This window comes from Pygocentrus nattereri, chromosome 13 (assembly GCF_015220715.1).
Source record: "Pygocentrus nattereri isolate fPygNat1 chromosome 13, fPygNat1.pri, whole genome shotgun sequence".
NCBI lineage: Eukaryota > Metazoa > Chordata > Actinopteri > Characiformes > Serrasalmidae > Pygocentrus > Pygocentrus nattereri.
The window spans coordinates 335,001-354,163 of NC_051223.1; the positions used below are offsets into that span (position 1 = coordinate 335,001).

Here is a 19,163-nt window from a genome sequence, read left to right on the forward strand (position 1 = left end):
TTTTGCAGATTTTAGTGCCCAATTTCCTTTTATATGCTGAGTTTAACATAGTGAGAAAAAATAAAAAATGAAATACAAAATTTGCTGTGACTTTTACAGAGGACACATTTCATGTTTTGTTTCCCCCAGTAAGCTAGATTCAGCACATAAACGGTAATTGTGCAGAAGTGTGTTCTCTGTAGAGGATGTGTTCACTTACGATACTTTCACTTAGAAAATCAACAAAACATCATTTGCCCAGGTGCCCAAACTTTTGCACATGACTGTAGATAGACTGTCATAAAAAAAAAAAAAAATCTCTGCTTTTTTTTCTCCGTTCTGCTTCCTGCAAAGCCTGTGCCACTTGCTTATTTCCGTTCCTACATTAGAGATGGGAGAAAAAATCTGCACAGAATAGTACTTTTAAATTGTTTAAATACAGTGTCCTGATTATCAACACGTTTATCTAATAATGAACATTTTAACGTGTGAGACAAACAAAATGTATTGCCCAAAACGCTCCCCCTGCACGCAGGAGCACCAGTGAGAGTCACTGGGTAAGACTTTTAAAATGACATTAATAAAAACATTTGTTAAATATATAATATTATATATTTATAGAGTAAAGCCTGTTTTTAATTTTTCTATTTCACACATAAATCATCTGCTAAATAAGTGTACGTTAGGACTCGTAGGTCAATGTCGATTTGTTGCTATAGAAGGAGTGAAGAGAAATGAACAAATTGTAAACTTAATTAGATAAAAAAAAGTTTTCTTATGGCAGAATAATTAGCGGTGAAAAGTAATCAATACAAATATCAATCTGAATAAGTTACATAGTATTAAGCAAAATGCTGGTTGAAATTCTTCCTCCAGCCTAGGCCTTGTTATGATCGCTATACCAATATGCCACAAACAGAGCAAATAACGTGACGTACAAACAGAGCAAACCATGCTGATGTTATCCTCTTTAGTCTCTCAGGCATCTCCTGCTGTCTAGTTCCATCTGACGTAGTCCACTTTGTTTCAGAGGCAGTAGATATAGAGGAATGGCCGGTCTTTTGGGCTTGGCCTCAGTCTGACGTGGGACCAGAGCATTTGCCACTCTTCTTCTGGTATCTCATGAAAAGCAGCCTGACTCAATCAGCTGCATCATACAAGGCGATCAGGGCTTTGTGCACAAGGCAAGCCGAGGACCAGCTGGCACTGATAAATATTTACCAAATTCCAGCCGTGTCTGTGGAGCTGGAAGCATGAGTACACTTACGAAATGTAAAGAAAACGAAGTCGGCCTCTTATTTGAAATTCTTGTTCCACCTTAAATGGTGCAGCAGTTACATTCCGGCATCTGAACAGGTGGCAGGAATGTAAATATGATATACGTGTTTGGCCATACAGCCCAATGCTAAAGTCATATAACAATACCTGGCATATCACATATCCTTAAATATTGTGTTAGAATCATATATCATGGGGCTTGTAACGATTACCACCCCCAGGGTTAATATACGCTGCAGCAAATAGCCACGAGTATCTCAGTGGTTTTTGGTGTGGTGCTAATTGAAGCACTGCTCTAGGAGATGGCTCATTATATCTGAACCTTTTTGTGGTGGAGCTGAAGGCATTGCAGGGTACAGGGAGGGCAGGAGTGTGTATTTTAGATGTATTTTGGGAATATTCTGTATATAACTATATCATTGGAATATATAACTATAGAATTGGAAAGAAGACTTTAATATTGTCACTGTTGGGATAAAACCTCGCATCTCCAAAATGGTAACATTAACGGAAAAGGAAAAAGTTTGTATTCCAAGTAGTTTTAGACCATTTCTATTGGTCCACATCACATAAAAGTATCACGCACTTTAAAGTCCAGCTGGCATTTTCAAACAAAACGACAAAAATGGAGAAAGAAAGTTTTGTCCTGACAGCAACAATGTACTCAGCTTTTACTGTATGAAACAAGCAGGCTCATTAATCAACACATGTTTTTTTGCAGTTGGTTGCTAGGGGTGCATGGATTATGAATTTTTATGGCCAATTGCAATTTATTCACAATGGCTGATTTTTAAAGCAACAGACAACAAAGACACTAGCATTGCTTATTTTTTTTGGGATAAATGAACGTTCCAATATGAAGCTCACAGGTCAGGAAGGCCTAACACATGAACCTAACATTGAAATGTAGTGTACGTGTGCTTGGTTCAGATACATTATTTATGCCGTAAAACTGCCAGACGTGTTGGGAGCAAATGTTGGCGGATCTTTCACCTCTAGAAGAAACGTCTGTAAAACCCGTGGCGTGGTTCGGTCTCGGGTCTTTTTTATTGAATAGTACACTGGATGGTTGTTGTGACGCTTGACTGTGTGTCAGTTGTTTTGCTGGTGTGAAAAATGCCACTTACCCCAAGCTTATCACTCATGGCGAAGTGTCTCTGATCAATAATAGCATCCTAATGATGAACAGGGTTGTTGTGCCTGTTTGCTGGAAAACTTTTTGTTGTGGGTTTTTTTTTGTTGTTTGTTGTTTTAAGGAATTTAAATCTTCTCAGACAGTAAATAAGAATGATTTTTTTGCAAGTCATCAGCATGTATATGGGTGTAGCAGCTAGTGCATGGATGTTTGTGTGTGTGAGTATGCTTAATATGGTTGGTTTATCTTGCCTTCTGTACATCCCTGCTCATTTTGAGCCACGTCGACTTGCATGATTGGTCATTAACAGTCTTTGTGTGTACAAACTGTACAACCAAGATTTCCCTTGGATATAGAAGTAAACTTTAATTCTATTACATTTGGTAGACCTTTAGACTGGGACGTTTACAGACTTACGGGTAGCAGTTCCTTTTACAGAGAGAACAGTTCTGCTTAGTAAAATATCCATGTAGATCTAAAGCCATCAATCTGGGCAATGAGCATTTATTTGTTGATAAAATATTACCATTATCTGGTATGTACATTTACCATTTAACACCAAATTTATCGTATCAGTCCTTTATTAAATTATATCAAGTGTGCTGCTGTTGGAATTGAACAAATCCATATATGATCCATATATGAAGTGCAGCAAGAACTCAGGATCCAAACCTGTGTGCTAACTAAGATATCAATAACTGTTAATAACAGAGCATTGTGTTTCACTGTAATTGTGTTTGTTTGCATTTATTCTTGTGTCATATAGTGCTTTATGGGCAAAAACACACTTACTGCTGTGATCACTAGTGTTATAAATTTACAAATAGAGACCACCCTTCATTATGATTAGATATAATATCCAATTATGTAAAGAGGGGAAAATAAGTTGAAGGTATATAAATGGAGTTCAAAACATTTTTCAGAGATACAGAGAAAATCTGACTCCTGACAACCATGCAAAACCTGGTAAGACCACCAAAACTGTCATCATTAGTTAAACAGTGAATCGTTTAGAAGAAAACCAGCTCCAGCCTTGCTGCAGAGTTGATGATTCTATGGGTCTGAAAGGATGTGTAGCTGTCAAGACTAAAGAATGTCTGCAGCAGCAGAACACTGAAACCCGTCATCCGAGGTGAGGAGTAAGATTTTATGGACTGTCGAGTCTAAATTTGTAATTGGATTGTTTGGATCGTGAGAAGCAAAAATGCAGCCAAGCGTTAAGACTGAACTTTGGTGGTGTGTGTAGAAAGCTTGGAATCCTTGCAGATTTGTTTGGAAAAACTGAAAGTAGGTGTCCAGAAAAGAAAGTACGCTGTAATAAAGGCAGAGAAGTGGACACAGAATACTCAAAAAATACATTTATTTGTGTCATTTTCTGTTAAAAACATGGTTTCTGCTTTTTTTTTTCCTTACACTGAAAAATGATTAACTTAATGGCTTTTTATCTGGAAGTTAAATGAAAGGTGGTCTCTGAATTTTGCACAGTACAGTATAATTATACATTGGGCTGATGCTTATTCACATACTGACTGCATTTCATACAATGAAATAAATCGGCTAATTTCAGTTTACAGAGTATTAAGTGTGCAGAGCCAGATGTGACTGACAATGTTATTGTCAAAAAGAACACAAATAGCTGATGTCTCTTCTGCTGTGTCCCTGTTGTGTGTGTGTGTGTGTGTGTGTGTGTGTGTGTGTGTGTGTGTGTGTGTGTGTGTGTGTGTGTGTGTGTGTGTGCGCTGTACAGGGGAAGGTGGCTCAAACGGCCTGCATGTCGGCCTGCAAGCACCTGGCCACCTCTCTGATGCAGATGTTGCTGGACACGGAGCTCAAGCAGATCAGTATGGGGGCCATCCAGCAGTTTAACTTGGACGTCATCCAATGTGAATGTGAGTGATGTTGGATATTATACAGCAGAGGTCACTAATAGGCGGTCTGAGTCGGACCCAGACGCTGTCCAATACTTACCTTGACCTATAATTGATGACCTATGGAGAATTCTGTCCGGGTGGTCCTATTTTAATCGGCGTAACTTTTGTAGCGTTTACGGAAGCTTTAGGGCCCAGGAAACTCACAGGCCAATCGCCTGCGTTGTAAATATCACACGTGAACCTACTCAGCCAATCAGATCTGTGCATGATGGTGAGCACTGAGACTGGAGTGAGTGATGCACACTCAGGGGAGGGACAAGGTGAGAAACAGCATTTGGAGAGGAAAGTGAGTCTGAGGGAAGTTGTTTCACACGGCGTGCTCTAAAAAGAGAAAATTACAGCTATTGTTGTTGAAATATTGCTAAATTGCACTTTATTTGATTTGGCTACTTCACTAAACAGTATATGGCAGTGAATCAAGTTAGACATATCATGTTCTAGACCTTTGCTTGAGGAAATTTTCTCTAACTGGACCTTACTGAATTTTATTTAAAGACCCCTGTTATACAGTGTAAGTATCAACAGAGATGGGTAAAGTTAGCCGTCTGCAGTGCCAACTGGCAAATAAGAAATGCTCTCGGAGGAAGAAGTTGACATCTGCCAGTTTCACACAATCCAGAAAGTGCATTACAGAATGTTCCAATGCACAACTTGACATCTAAATAGATTAATAAGCAGCATTTATTTCTTTATAATGTAAGATACTGCTGGTCAGAATGTTTCACAGACAGTGGCGTCTGTGTAGTAGAGATGGTAGTTTTTCTTTGTTGAGATTTTAAAAAGGTATTAAAAAAGATTTTAAAAGGTAAGATTAAAATTGTAAAGCAGCCCTGATTAAGAAGCACTCACACGACCATTTACTTGCATTCTCTGTGGCTCAAATATGAAAATAGTAGAAATTCATCTTCATGTGACCATTTTCCACATCTCATTGTCTCTAACATGGCACTCCTTATAACGTGAATGCGAAGCTAAATTGCAAGTCTGAATGGGCAGATATGTCAATGTGTTGGTTTTCATGACATCACAAAAATAATGAATTTAAAATGAGCTGTTTGTGGGCCACATGTGAATAGGTTTTTACATAATACGTGTCCTTTAAACTTCAGGTCTAAATCTCAGTTTACAGTGATGGACAGCTCACTGAAGGTAAAGGAAGATGTTCTTTGCAAGTGACCACAGCTTTCTAAAGAGATTTACTTTTTTCTGTGTCCTTAGAGGAAGTGGAACGTTATGAACTCTCTTAAATCTTCTGTTAACAAGAGACACAGATTAAACCTATTGTTGAACTAAATTGTAGTCATGGGGGGATTCTCCACTGCGACACTTTTTTTAGTCTAGATTTAATCTACATCTGGAAAACCATCTGTAGATGTCTTAGAACTTCACCTGAGTGTAAAAAGGCTGTTCTGTGTGTAACCACAGGCACAGTGGGTACGGTTCTAGTGTTTAACTAGATGTTATCCTGTTACTGTAGCAGACACTCCAATGAGCTGTGGTTTTCTTGCCTCAGAAGAAAAGACACCCTTCCTTTGAGAACCTGTTTGTTTACCGCGACGCCTGTGCCCCATTTCAAATGCCACTGTGCCCGTTAGTGGATTTAACCGAGACGCTGTAATTACTGCCATCAGAATACTTGTGTAAAATAAACAGACACACATCAAAGGCATGTAGCACATTTCTGATGATCAGTCTTTTCCCTTTGTAGCTGTAACCCTTTGAGCTTAGCATTGAGTTTAATGGCTGTGAACTACCCCGACCCTTTCAGCACAACCCAACCCCGCACTGACACGACCCCGAAGTTGCACTGTCAGCATGCACAGAGACGACTTTGTGTGTCTGAATAAGATGCTTCCTCTTCATGGCGCATGGAACATATACATATTCTAAAATCCTCCTTTAGAAAATAAAAAATTAACAACGTTTTCTTCCTGTAAAACCTCAATTATATTTCAGTTTTGTCTGTACCACAACAATCATAATACTACAGAAACACACATTTCGTTAGTGACCGTTTTAGCTAAATTCGAGCGTAATTAAAAAATACTAGCCAGTGTATAACTAGCAAACGCAGCTTTTAACAGTTTTACACTCATGCAGTTGTAATATCTTTATTAAAACATGTGTTTTGGTAGTGACCGTTCTTAATATTACACACTGATCACTCACTTCAAAACAATGGGATCAAACTGCTGAGGATGTGGCCATAGAAACAGGGAGGCAGTCTCACTTCCTGCTCTTTACTGACATGAAAGCGTGGGACAGCATTTTTTAAAAAATGTTTTAGCTCAAGATAAACTAAAGTCTTCACTTTTAAAGACATCAGGACAAAAACAGTGTTATAAATGTAAGTGATGTAAGAAATTTAGGGGTTAGAGTTTGGGACTCACCTCCCAATAGAACGTGTCCTATAAATGACCATTTTTGTCTATATTTAGGCTTATTACTGTCTCAGTTGATGCTTTGGGTTAAAATAGACCATAACCATAACATCTAAGATGTGAATGTTTAATATGGAACTAATTTGGTGAAATGGGCCCATTTATGTTCCTTGGCCATTCAAGCATTCATCTGCTGCATCACTGTCCCAGACAGAGAAAAGCTGGCATGTGCTTGTGTTTGTTGTCCGTAGTCACCCCTGTAGAGCCCTGAAGCAGGGTGAAGCAAAGTTCATACCTGGGTTCATGCACGCCGATACAGCAGGGAATACCCCAGCCCTGTGGCTGTCTGTGGAGGAAAAAAGAGCTTGTCATGTTACCATCCTGTTGAATTCACTGGGGGTCAACTTCCACCACTCAAAACAGTGAAGCAGTTTATTATCAGCAACCTTTGTTCACTGCAAACAATACATATTTGGGATCTGTTGCTCTTCACGTGTTGATTGAATACCTGACTGGTTTGTTTATAGGTTTCTTTTCAGCCCTGTGGTAACTAGAGATGTTTTGAAAGGATGATCTGTTTAATAGAGGAACGATGCCTATGTAAAGCTAATGGTTACACCACACAAACAACATCATTCTCTACAGCGTCATGCAAACGTCAGAGACCGCACTTAATGTAGTTTTATTTTGAATTCCAGTCCAAACAACCACGTTGTTCATTTTTCACTGAATATTACTGATGAGACTGGATCTAAAATAATCCACTCGCAAAAAAGGGGATAAAAAAAAGAGAGGAAGAAAAGAGAGGAAGAAAAGAGAGGAAGAAAAGGAAGCCCTTTCTTAGAAAAGAAGGAAATTTGCAAATTAAACAAAAAGCTGCTGTTGTTTTCTGAGCAATGGACTGTCCACCCCAGTGCCTAGACTTCAGCATCTCTGAAGGATCATGGGAAGCATGTTGCTGGTAGTGCTTGCTGTTCTCCGCAGCTTTTGACAGCACTTCTGAGTTTGCCATTGAGTACTTGCTGCTCCCAGTGGCACTGCGGTTGAGGCTTTAGCATTCGACCACTTCTTATGAACCTCGGTGGCACCTGGCACACTCCCATGACCCAGCACCCCAAGCACATCTGACCCGGGCAATAGAAGCAGCAAGGGGAAAAGGCAAGAAAGACGGGAAACAGGAAAAAGGGAGTCCCTCATTTCACAGTCTGGACGTTTTCAAATGAACACCTAAATCATTTTAGCTGAAACATTGTCCCTGAGGGTCCGGAACTGTTCCAAGTGGCTGGAGTTGACCATCAGTAGGCGACCCTTACAGACAAAACCAAACACAACGGACAGGAGCGGTACGACAAAGGGGCCAGGACAAGAGGGGGGAACCTCAAAAGGGCTTTATGAGGTAGGCCTCCTTACCACTGAAGCACAAGGGCAGGAAGGGCTAAGAGGGAAGGGAGGGAGGGTGAGCTTCAGGCCTTCATTAGGTGAGGGCAGGAGGGCTGAAAGGGGAAGAGAGTGTAGGGGCATGCCAGAAGACATCTGAAGCTGGTTCTTCTCCAGTTGCTCCCATTATTTTTCACTCTCAAAGAGCAGGTCTCACAGGGCCTGTTGGTGCTCCAGTTACCTGAGAAAGAGGGTCTGGATAATGTCACCCACATGCCCATGTCTTCTCCCGGGTATTGGCATCAATGTAGCAGGCTACTTTCTACCCGAGGAGGAAGAAGGGTGCGTGAGGAAGGAATAACATCACAACAGACATTTTCAGTTTTTGACAGTCTGCCTGTTGTCGTGCACCGACTCTTAAAGAGCGGACTTTGGACAGATTTCTTTGAAAAGCTGAAAGAAAGTCTCAGGGAAAGAATGGGAGCTCTAATACAAGCGAAGGATGGATACAGTAAATACTCAGTTAATGATATAATGTTTAGTTGTTGAGGTGTCTGTGTAATGTATTAGTTAAGTATATGATTCCTGATGCCGATAATAATAACTGTTATTTTGACAGAAGATCAAACTATAAATGAGTGGTGGTCTCATTTCAAGGCTGCAGTGCTTGATTTAAACATTGCTACATTATTATTACTCAGTGCTGGGCCAGTCATTTCCTCACATCACAACAAACTGAATACGCATTGACGGTGGTTTCATCTGTTGGATTCAGGTGAATGCATGTAAATACATTTTTAAACTTAATAGTCATTTTTAGACTTAATAGTTGCTTGTAATAAACAAAAAGACCATTTTAATTATTTATAACAAGACAATAAATTGTCTGCTACCTGTTTACTCCGAATGTTGCTGAAGGCCGAAATATAAGATCTAGTTATGTCTGATCGTTCAAAATTGAGAAAATATGAAAACTCCCCGTCTTGTTTCTTTTGCAGTGTTTGCCAGTTCAGAGCCTGTTCCAGGATTCCAGGGGGACACACTTCAGCTAGCATTCATTGATCTTCGACAGGTATGCATCCTTATTCTCATCAGACACCAGAAGGCGGGATGGGTGCAGATTTGGTGCAGTGTTAGTAGATGTAACATCAGGCTAGATTTGTTTCATGATTTTATCTGATTCATTCTTTTGTCTGTTTTAACCAGCATTTTCTGCTGTTATCAGACTGATGTTGATATTTATCGATCCTGATGTGCCGTTTCTGTTAGCACTACACAAAAGCTGTAGATTTCATTCATAAAACTAGATGATCAAGCTGTGCAGAGTTACCATGCTTTCATTGTGTGTAATGCTTTATATGTTAATATTAAAACTCAAGCATATGAGCTTGTAATGACAGTGCAGTACGACTGGTTTGGTAGATGCAATGAAAAATATTATTAGTAATATTAGCTGTGGTCTTTTTTCGATAACCATCCTGATACGCCACAGTTATCTTGCTCAGTTTAAACAAGTTTCCCCTGAATTTGCACCAATCAGGTCAAAAATTAATCTAATGCAGTGAATCTTCAGCAGGCCACTAATGGACTTTCCCAAACTGGACAGCCTGTCCTTTAACCAAGGGGTGTCAAACTCAACCAGTAAGAGGGCCATATTTTAAAATCTCAGCAAATCCGTGGGCCAGCTTTGTTTTTATTTTATTTTTACTTAACATTATAGCCCGAAGGGGCTGCAACAGCAAAAAGGCGTTGAATACTTATTCAAATATAATTCTAAATAAAAATAAATTGTTTTACATCTTTTTTTTTTTCTCAAACTGTCTGTTTGCTTGAACATTAAACAAGACACCAGACATCTTTTTTGTGTCACTGCTGGCCCATAGATGGTGGTTGGGGAAAGGGGGTCAGAACACACACTCTGGGGGGTGTGTGTGTGTGTGTGTGTGTGTGTGTGTGTGTGTGTGTGTGTGTGTGTGTGTGTGTGTGTGTGTGTGTGTATATATATATATATATATATATATATATATATATATTTTTTTTTTTTTTTTTTTTTTTTTTTTTTTTTTTGGGACTACTCCTTTCGAGCAAAACATCCAAATTTGATTGCAGATAGAAGCATAAAAAGTGCATGTGATCAGGAAAATGAAAGTGGATGCTGTGGGAAATGTTGATCCAAGGTATAACTTCACTTGGAGTTACCAGGGACGACCTATGCGCAGCTGATTCGGGAGCTCTTAATATACTCATGCTTCTTGATCTTAGCTCTGCTTTTGATGCCATATCTTGTGATCTATTACTCTCTCATATGTACTGCATGGGGATTACTGGATTACTGGAGTATTAACAGGAGAGGTGATACTGTGATGTGGTTCAGCCCAGTTCAGAGAGCAGGAGATCAATACTGTCTCTGCAGAAAGGTGACCCGTTGTAGAGTCTTATAGGTGAGAGTAGGTATAGGTGAGAAAGATCTCACACGGCGCAGCTGTAGCAGTCTGTGTTCTTCTTGCTACGTATAAATCTCCACATCAAGGTCATCATGACCTGGTTGAGCTTCTACGTGTGTATGTCCCTTTCTGTACTTTACAATAGCATAATTTGAGTCTTCTTCATGTTCCAGGGTTTCAGTTGACCTCTTTAGGTGGTCAGTGTAGTAGTTCCCAAATAACAGAATTCCTTCCCAAAGTCTGTTCGAAATGCCATCTTTCTTCATTTGGTAAAGACTTACTGGTTTGAATGGGTTAAGTTAAAATAACACACTGGAACAGAGCGACATGAAGCTTTTAGCATCATCAGTCTCCTGCATCCGTCTCCATTAATGTCCTTTTTAATATAAAAATAGAATAATTATCATTCGGCAGGCTTATTCTGAATCCCTCAGAAAATGGCACGACAGTCGTCTCCATATAACTAAGATTGTTGAACTTTTTAAAAATAATTTGGTGAAGGAGATCATCACAGTGAATGAGACCGTGTGCTTCCTCCGGGTCACGTGAAGCAACACTGCTCCTTTTTTGAGCCGCTGTTGATGCAGGAGAATGCTAACTGAGTGTTCTGTTACACCACCTAACACATTTGCTAGCGCCATGCTGAGTGAAATGGCGGAAGGAGGGAGGGCCATGCTACCCACCCAGAGAGAGCCAGGCCATTTAATGCTCTATAGGACTTCCAGCTAATGGATGGCTGCTGCAACTTACAGCCTCCCAACAATAGGGCTAATGCTTGGATGGTTGCTCTGATGCCCACCATGTGGTCAGATAGGGGGTGAATATTTCTCACGCTTTTAATATTCTACTTCTTCTTTTTTTCGCCATCACTACTGTTCAAAAATCCATCTATACAGCATCTTCCTCTTGTTTGATGCAGTGAAATAAAGTCATAGTCCCTCCAACACTTAATTGCTTTCTTTTACGATCCCTTCAGGTCAGATAAGTGTGAACTCATTAGTACGGGGTAATTATTTTAATAATAAAAATATTGTGTGGTTAAATAGTATAAAATATTGCATGTGAGCAAAGTCCAAAAATCGTATGTACAGTCCATAAAAATTTGGACGCTATAGTTTTGGCTGTCTGCCAGCATTTTGAAGATGAAAATAATGAATAAATAGTGCAGACTTTCAAGATCAAAGAATTACAGCCATCATACATAAACCACCCCCACCGCTACCCCATTTTCAGGGGCTCAACCGTAAACACACTGACATAATCATAAAGTACATTTGTCATTTTTAATGCGTGAGCACAAGTAGTTTGCAGACAGTAACTGCCTGAAGTCTGTAACCCACAGATTCCCTCGCGGTGCTCTGCCAGGCCTTACCTGCCGCAGTCTTTACTTCCTGCTTGTTCTTCTGGCATTTTACCTTCAGTTTTGCATTTATGAAGTGACACACCAGCTCAATTCAATCATCAAATCACATTTATTTGTAGCGCTTTTTACAACGGATGTGGTCCCAAAGCAGCTTCACAGAATTCCAGTAAAGACAGAGTTTTAACATTAATGTAAAACCCCCAGGTGGGCAAGCCAGGGGCAACAGTGGCAAGGAGAACCTCCCTCAGAGCTGAGGATGAAACCTTGGGAGGAACCAGGCTCACCAGGTGGAACCCGTCCTCCTCTGGTCAGACTACCTACAGAGTTATTATACTACTAATATAATAATTAGTAGTAGGAATAACTAGGAGTCCATGAGAACATCAGAGTAGGGTGGGCAACTAGTCCAAGGCAGGTGGTGGTAGCTGGGCGTGGGCAGCTGGTCTGAAGTGGGCAGCAGGAGAGCTGGACGTGTGGACGGTTGTACACTCGGGGGAAAAAAGGCAGGGAGAGGGAATTAGTTTTATTCTATCCGTTTGTACATAAACAGGGAATGTGGACATTTCCAGAGTGTGGCTAACGACTCCGGCAGATCTGACTATGACAGCTTAACTAACAGGAGAGAACCAGAAGGACACACAGACACGGCAGCACTCTGAGACAGTCTGGCCTCCCTCCACTCCACCGTCCACAAACCTGAGTGACCGCGTGCGAGCAGCGGGACGACAGCACCAGCGTCTCCGTTTACTATAATTCCCTGTGTCCATGGACCCCTGGATCTGCTGCCTTTATCTAGGGGGAACATTAGCTACCAAAAGCTGAACTGATTGTACCAAATTCAGCTTTATCGTAGAACACTTAACGGACAGTACTTGTAAATACTAGACAACATGCCACAGCGATACACCTGGCTGCTCGTTCCTGTTTGCCTTAGATTCTTGGCCAGATTACCGTGTACGCCACCCTGCTTTGATCCTCACAGGTTTTTTTTTTGAGAGGACTCGTTGACAGCTCTTTTCAAGTGCGCTCTTGCTTCCTTTCATGCGACTGGAGCAGAGAGAGTGCCGTGGTCGGGGTCAGGGCACCTCAGTCACAGATAAGGAGAGGAGAGCGCCAGTAGTCGGGCTTTACCTTCTCACCCCAGCCTGCCCCCTTTCCAGAGGTTAACCACTTGCTCCATACACACCATTCCATACAGAGCAGTTCAGGGATGATCAGGTATCCGTTTTGACAAGGGCCACAGGCAGCGCACAGGATGGATCCACTGGAATTGGCATGTTTGAAGATGTGCTGACCCCAAATGGAGAGATCACAATGTTCATGCCAATCATGGGACGCCTAATGGAGACACTTGTTTACTTTGTGCTGTTCTTAATATTTTCTTAAGCTTTTGTTACCTGTAACTCCATCTTGTGGAAGTAGCAGAAATGGGTCCAGGGTAAAACGGATCTAACTCTTTTAGCTGACAGAAATTTCTGCATAATTCAGTAGTTTCCAGGTAAACGGCTACTCAGATGTGAAGCGATTCATTGTAGAGAAATTACAGACTGACTCAGATTCCTTACCAGGAACCACAGTGTCTACAATGCAAATATAGCCACACATGTCTTATGAGTTTCTATATGTAATGTTTATTGGGGTAAAATCTGAAAAAGTCCAAACCTTTTTCTCAAACCTATCACAAAGCAGTGTTTCAGACATCCAACAGTGTTTGATGCACAACTTTAATATATAACTTTTATAATTAAAGGCAATATTTTTATTTAATTATTTCCATACATGTTAAACCGAGCAAATAAATAGAAATTGTGAACTAAAATTAGTAGACGGTGGCATATTTAAGTGTGTTAAGGATGTTATTTTTACTTAGAAACATGTCATTTCACCTTTTGCATACAACTGTACTTCACAAGGAGACTGTGTGCCGCAGAGTTTCAGACTGCAGATGTAATTTATAGGAGTCCATATGACTTCTCATCTCTTCAGATCTAAAATGATTTACACATAATTTATTCCATCAGCTGTGGTGGAGCTTTCATTGGCATTTTAATTAAAGCCCTCGGGGAAAGCACGTTGCTATCAGATATACAACATATGAGGAATGTTCACCACAAGCGGTGTGTTGATGGGCTCATACCTCAACTGAATCTTTCTGAAACACCATCTTCAAATAGCAGATTCACTGTCGTCTGTCTTAGCTGTCCAAATAAAGGAGGAATACAGAGAACAAAAGCCAGGAGAAGCCTGCTGTGTATGTGAGGGTAGCGCCAAGTAGCGGTGGGTGATATGGCGAAAATAAGAAGAATAAGTGTATATTAGATGTATATTAGATACGTGTATATAAGAAGAATATTCTTCTTCTACTTATTCTTATTTCTTTCTGACCAGGCAGGCCTCCACTCATGTAATCGGTGGTCTTGGTCTTGTAGTAGTTGATCATTTGTGCTTTGTTGGACAGTCCCGTGTTATATCTTTTTATCTCAGGATGATGTGTTAGCTTGTCAATACCCAAATGGTATCCAAATACTGGCATCTGGCACGGCTAACCACGTTCTGCAGTACCCTTGCACATCCCAGAAGCCTCGTACTCGTATAACAGTGGCATTCCTGCCTGAACTGGCGTTGATGCTTTGATTGTGCATATGTTGGTTTTTGGTGGTATATACTATATTGTGACATTGTGCGTTGGTTATGCCCTCTACTAGTGACTGTATGTGCATCTGTACACAAATATAAATGGGCCACTAAGGAACCGTGTCTCCACTGTTGCAAGCTTAAATGTAATCAGCTACAGCTAAGAGGCTAAGACACCCTGGCATCTGCATATATTGGCATTTCCAAACACTAGTAGGGTCTCTCCCAATGACCCACTACAGTGTCCTCCTCAGTGTAGTGGCAGTAATGCTGCAGCCCAGCAGGAACAGCAAACAGGACTACCTGAAGCTCCGGCAAACAGGCCTCCCCAATTCAGACCACATGGCAGGTGTGAAATGGAATTAGCCCCGAAGCCCACCCTCTCAAAGCTCCTTCATAATGAACGAGCCAGCCAGCCATTGTCCCCCATTGATTCATATCAATTAGCATACATTGTAGAAAGCGATCTCTCCCCACTAGAGGCCTAAGTACAATGCGTCTGAGGCCTAGGCCCTGCTTTACAATTGGAGGTGCAAAGTGGTAGGAAGGCGTGTAGCAGTGTGACTGCAGGCCATAGTGGAGCGAGGATTAGTGCCTGTGCAGGTTATCTAGAGGTCACCAAGGGATTTTTACTTTTTGCATGTTAAGTGCCAGCTCTCAGCTTCCACCAAGTGCTCCAGGACTAATCCCCACCAACAGCTCAAACGGCCCACCTCCCCCACCTCTAAAGCACAGCTCATCGCTTTTTCAGTGAATTAAGTTTAGCAGTGATACTAACCTTTTGTCTTCATGGTAATTGTCTTGTTTAGTTATGTCTGTGTAACTAGCTGAACCTGAGCTTTATTTGTTTTGCAGCTCCTGGACCTGTTCATGGTGTGGGACTGGTCCACTTACCTGGCGGACTATGGCCAGCCCACCTCAAAGTATCTTCGGGTCAATCCATCTACTGCACTAGCACTTTTGGAAAAGTCAGTATTCATCTCCTGTATCCGTCATATCAGTTCTTCTCCCTGTTTTTCCATTTCATATTTGAAGCCACTGCCCATTTAAAATCAGCATTCTAGGTTTGTTCTTACATAGATGTACACTCGTTCAAAAGTTTGGGATCACAGTTTTCTGCAGAATTTAAAAACAAATGTTGCACAAAATGATTATATTGTTGCTGCTTTATGACTTTTAATAACAGCTATTTAGCAGAAAACTGTCAACAAAGAAGAAAAGTTGAATGTGTCCAGAAAGATGAACAGAGGTGTAGATGATTCTTTAATTACTGAGAAAGCAAAAAAAGTTATAATGACATAAACATCCAGAACGCCTTGCATTTGAAACGTGATCAAATCTTAAGACAGGTAACACGTCAAGAAATAGTGTTCATCATATAATACATCTGTGGTGTTCCCAGTTACATTTACACTGTATAAGTTATTTTATAACAATTATTAATAAGACAAGTGAAGTTTTGAATGTTAGTGTTGCTGCTGTAAGTTTTATGGTGGAACTTGTTGTTTGTTAGCCCCTGATGTTGAATTTGCCTCCTCTGTTTTTCCTCTTTGCCTGCTAACACATACCAGAGTCAACAGAGGGTAGGTAGTAGAGTTTTCATCCTGGAATTCACTCTTGGAATGTTCTTACCTACTTTCAAATGGAGTTCTGTGCATGTAGACCTCAGAGTTTTGAGTGTTAAAGTTTGGTCAAACCATTTTTTGAATAAGCACAAATCCTCTGCCCAGAAGGCATTAAAGCGTGCTCTCTGTCGAGGACGTGTGCTTATTTACACTTTAAAAATCAACAATACAGGTCATTTTACCAGGGGTGTCCAGATGTTTGCATACGATTCTATTTGCCTTAAACCGTATGTTGTATGGTGTGTTAAGTAATCTCATAAAGACTGGTATGTGCTTTACTTTGATTGTAAGAAGCAGAAAATGCCAACCAACTTGGCACGAGCTCCCATTACTTATTAGCTTTATTAGCCTCGGCTCCAGCGTGAAACCAGATGTTTAGGAATAGACCTCCTTGGGTTACAGGCAAAAGGTATTCAGTTAGAAGAACAGAGTGAAACTAATTGCATTTCGCTGAACAAAACCTCATATCGCCAAAATGAGAACTTCACAGGAAAAGACAGAAACATAGCTTACATATAATATTGGTAAGTGTAATGTTACTATAATGTAAATCCATGTAGCCCCCATGCCCCCATGCCCCCATGCCCCCCCCAAGTCATTTTGGGCCATTTCTGTTCATCATGAATCTTAATATAATATTAATATTAAACACAATATAAAGAACAATTTCAAAAATTGAAAATCGAGCAATGGAGAGTTTTGTTCCAACAGCAATTTTCAGCTTTTCCAGCCCAACAGTACCCAGCATGCATCACAAAAATTCACCAACGTACCACTGATGTAGGTGCTCTTAACAACCGTCAAACAGCCTGCGTCATCAGAAGGGGGGTTTCTTCATCTTTAAACTGTAGGCATGTTTGTTCATTAATGCTGTTAGGGGGCAGCAGTGCTGAAGTGTCTTATTTTCCCCCCAGGATGAAGGACACGAGCAAAAAGAACAACATTTTCTCACAGTTCAGAAAGAATGACCGTGACAAGCAGAAGCTGATCGAGACGGTGGTGAAGCAGCTGAGGAGCCTGGTGAACGGCATGTCGCAGCACTCCTAAACACAGCCCCTCTCCCAGCGGCTGCATCACACCCCTCAGCTTTACCCCTGTGAATGGGCTTTGTTTTAACAATGTGAACGCGCGGTGCGGAGGGTGACCCACACCCCCCGGTTGTTAACTGAAGGCGAAGGCGGTTCATTGAATTTGTGCAAAGTTGTGCAACAGTCAGAGAACCCATCTAATTTTCAGTCAAAGCGGCTATTAAGTACGTTAGAATCTCTCCAGGAGATTATGTCTTCAAGAAGTCAGATAATGGATAATCCACTTCCTCTTGGGGAAAGTGAAAAAGTGAAAAAACTGGATTTTCTAAAACTAAAAAATACAGAGAAAATGGAACTAACAACTGAACAAGACCTGGTAGGCCACCAAAACGGTCGCTATCAGATAAACAGACGTTAAATAGAAAGAGATCATTTGGATCAGGAGAGGTGGAAAAGGCTACACGCTAACGCTGAAAGCAAGTCGCCCTGAAGGCATGGAAGGTGTAAGAGAATTACACCTAGAGTCTTGATACTTGTTGACGCTTTGGTTTTGTTTTACTGCTGAAAATGAATGACTTGTACTTAATGGCCGTTTTCACTGGAAACTACACAAACGAAGAGTCCACAGTGCCGAAGCTGCTCCTGGTGATGTAGTGTGTTAACACAGCTACGTTCCCTCATGTTCTCTGCCAAAACGTCTCCCACTGTGTCGCTTCCCATTTCTGAATTGATGGTGTAAATATGGGATGAGGGGGGAGGCAGTGGGCTGAACACAATGAAGCAGTCATTTTTTCCTGTCATGTATTTTTAATGGCTGAGAATTATGTTTTGTATATTGTGAAATGATTGTATTGCTACAGTGGAGCGTGTTCAGAGTGCAGGTGTGGGAAGGCGATGCAAGGGATGATGAAGTCCGCCTACGAGACTGATGTTCACATTGATATTGAGATCTTTTTTATTTTCCGTAGTGTAACGGGGGATGTCGTTTTTACTGTAAATATTTTAAATATATAACACTACTGTTAAATCATGCTTCCCACTGGTTTGGTCTGAGTGAAATTAGGCTCTGAATGGGGAGCCTGGTGGGGGAAAAAGCACTTTGCATGAGTGTTTGAAGGCCAGGGGACCTTATACGCTTAAATCAGAGCCTCATGTAAGGGAAGTTTCATTTCTTTAGACACCGTGTACGAAGCAGCAGTTAGTTGCTTTGTGTCTAAAAAACGCTCCGTAGAATTGTTTTATTACATTTTTATTTCCTCAGGGTGAAACGAAAGCTTTTCAGTTTAACTGCTTTAGCATCCCACACTAAGACAAAACGAAAAGAGCAATAATTGGTCCGGCTACAGTCACCGCACCCTGCACTCACATTTAAAACGATTTTATGACTGAGTGAGTTGTTCTTGGTTTTTCAGCAGCCATTTTGCACTGAATATTATTTGTTTGCTTTTCCAAAAAAAAAAAAAGTCATATATATATATATATGTGTGTGTGTGTGTGTGTGGGTATGTGTGGGTGGGTGGGTGTGTGTGTGTGTGTGTATATACATGCATACATACATACATACATACACACACACACACACACACGCTTCTGTAATTATGTCATTGTACATACCATTTTTTTTCTCTTAAAAAATGGAATGTAGGGATTCTCTACATTAAATTCAGGGAAGGGTTATTCCATTCCCTACATCTGAAGTATGTAAAGTAGATTTTGAAATTGTATTTAAAATTCTCGATGATGCCACATGTGCTGTGCGAGGTTGAGCCGTTTTCTCCTCGGTTTGTGTCATGGCTGAAACACAATAAGCTACTTAAACCCCTCCTGCACCATTTCAACGTCAAAAAACAAAAATGTCCAAGAAATGTCAGACTGGCAGTCAGCTGTAGCATCTCTGCCATGAACCTCAGTGAGCGCTCCCGGTAACTTGTTTCCAGAATCCATTTGTTTTTTCTTTGTGTGCTTTAATAAAATGTGGATCACTGAAA

At 40.8% G+C, this 19,163-nt stretch overlaps 1 protein-coding gene across 11 annotated transcripts in view; it reads left to right on the forward strand.

Moving 5' to 3' along the window:
* The window catches only part of exoc6 (exocyst complex component 6), a 62,792-nt gene extending 43,629 nt beyond the window's left edge, over nt 1-19,163 (forward strand). For 7 of the 11 annotated variants that reach the window (XM_017684383.2, XM_017684387.2, XM_017684384.2 and 4 more), the window contains 5 exons: nt 4,140-4,281; nt 9,080-9,153; nt 15,378-15,490; nt 16,094-16,105; nt 17,062-19,163. In XM_017684383.2, coding sequence (XP_017539872.1) covers nt 4,140-4,281; nt 9,080-9,153; nt 15,378-15,490; nt 16,094-16,105; nt 17,062-17,194 — 474 coding nt within the window. In that variant the 3' untranslated portion in view covers nt 17,195-19,163. Of the gene's footprint in view, nt 1-4,139; nt 4,290-9,079; nt 9,154-15,377; nt 15,491-16,093; nt 16,106-17,061 lie in introns of those variants that run through there. The other 4 variants (XM_017684386.2, XM_017684391.2, XM_017684392.2 and 1 more) reach the window with 2 other exon arrangements.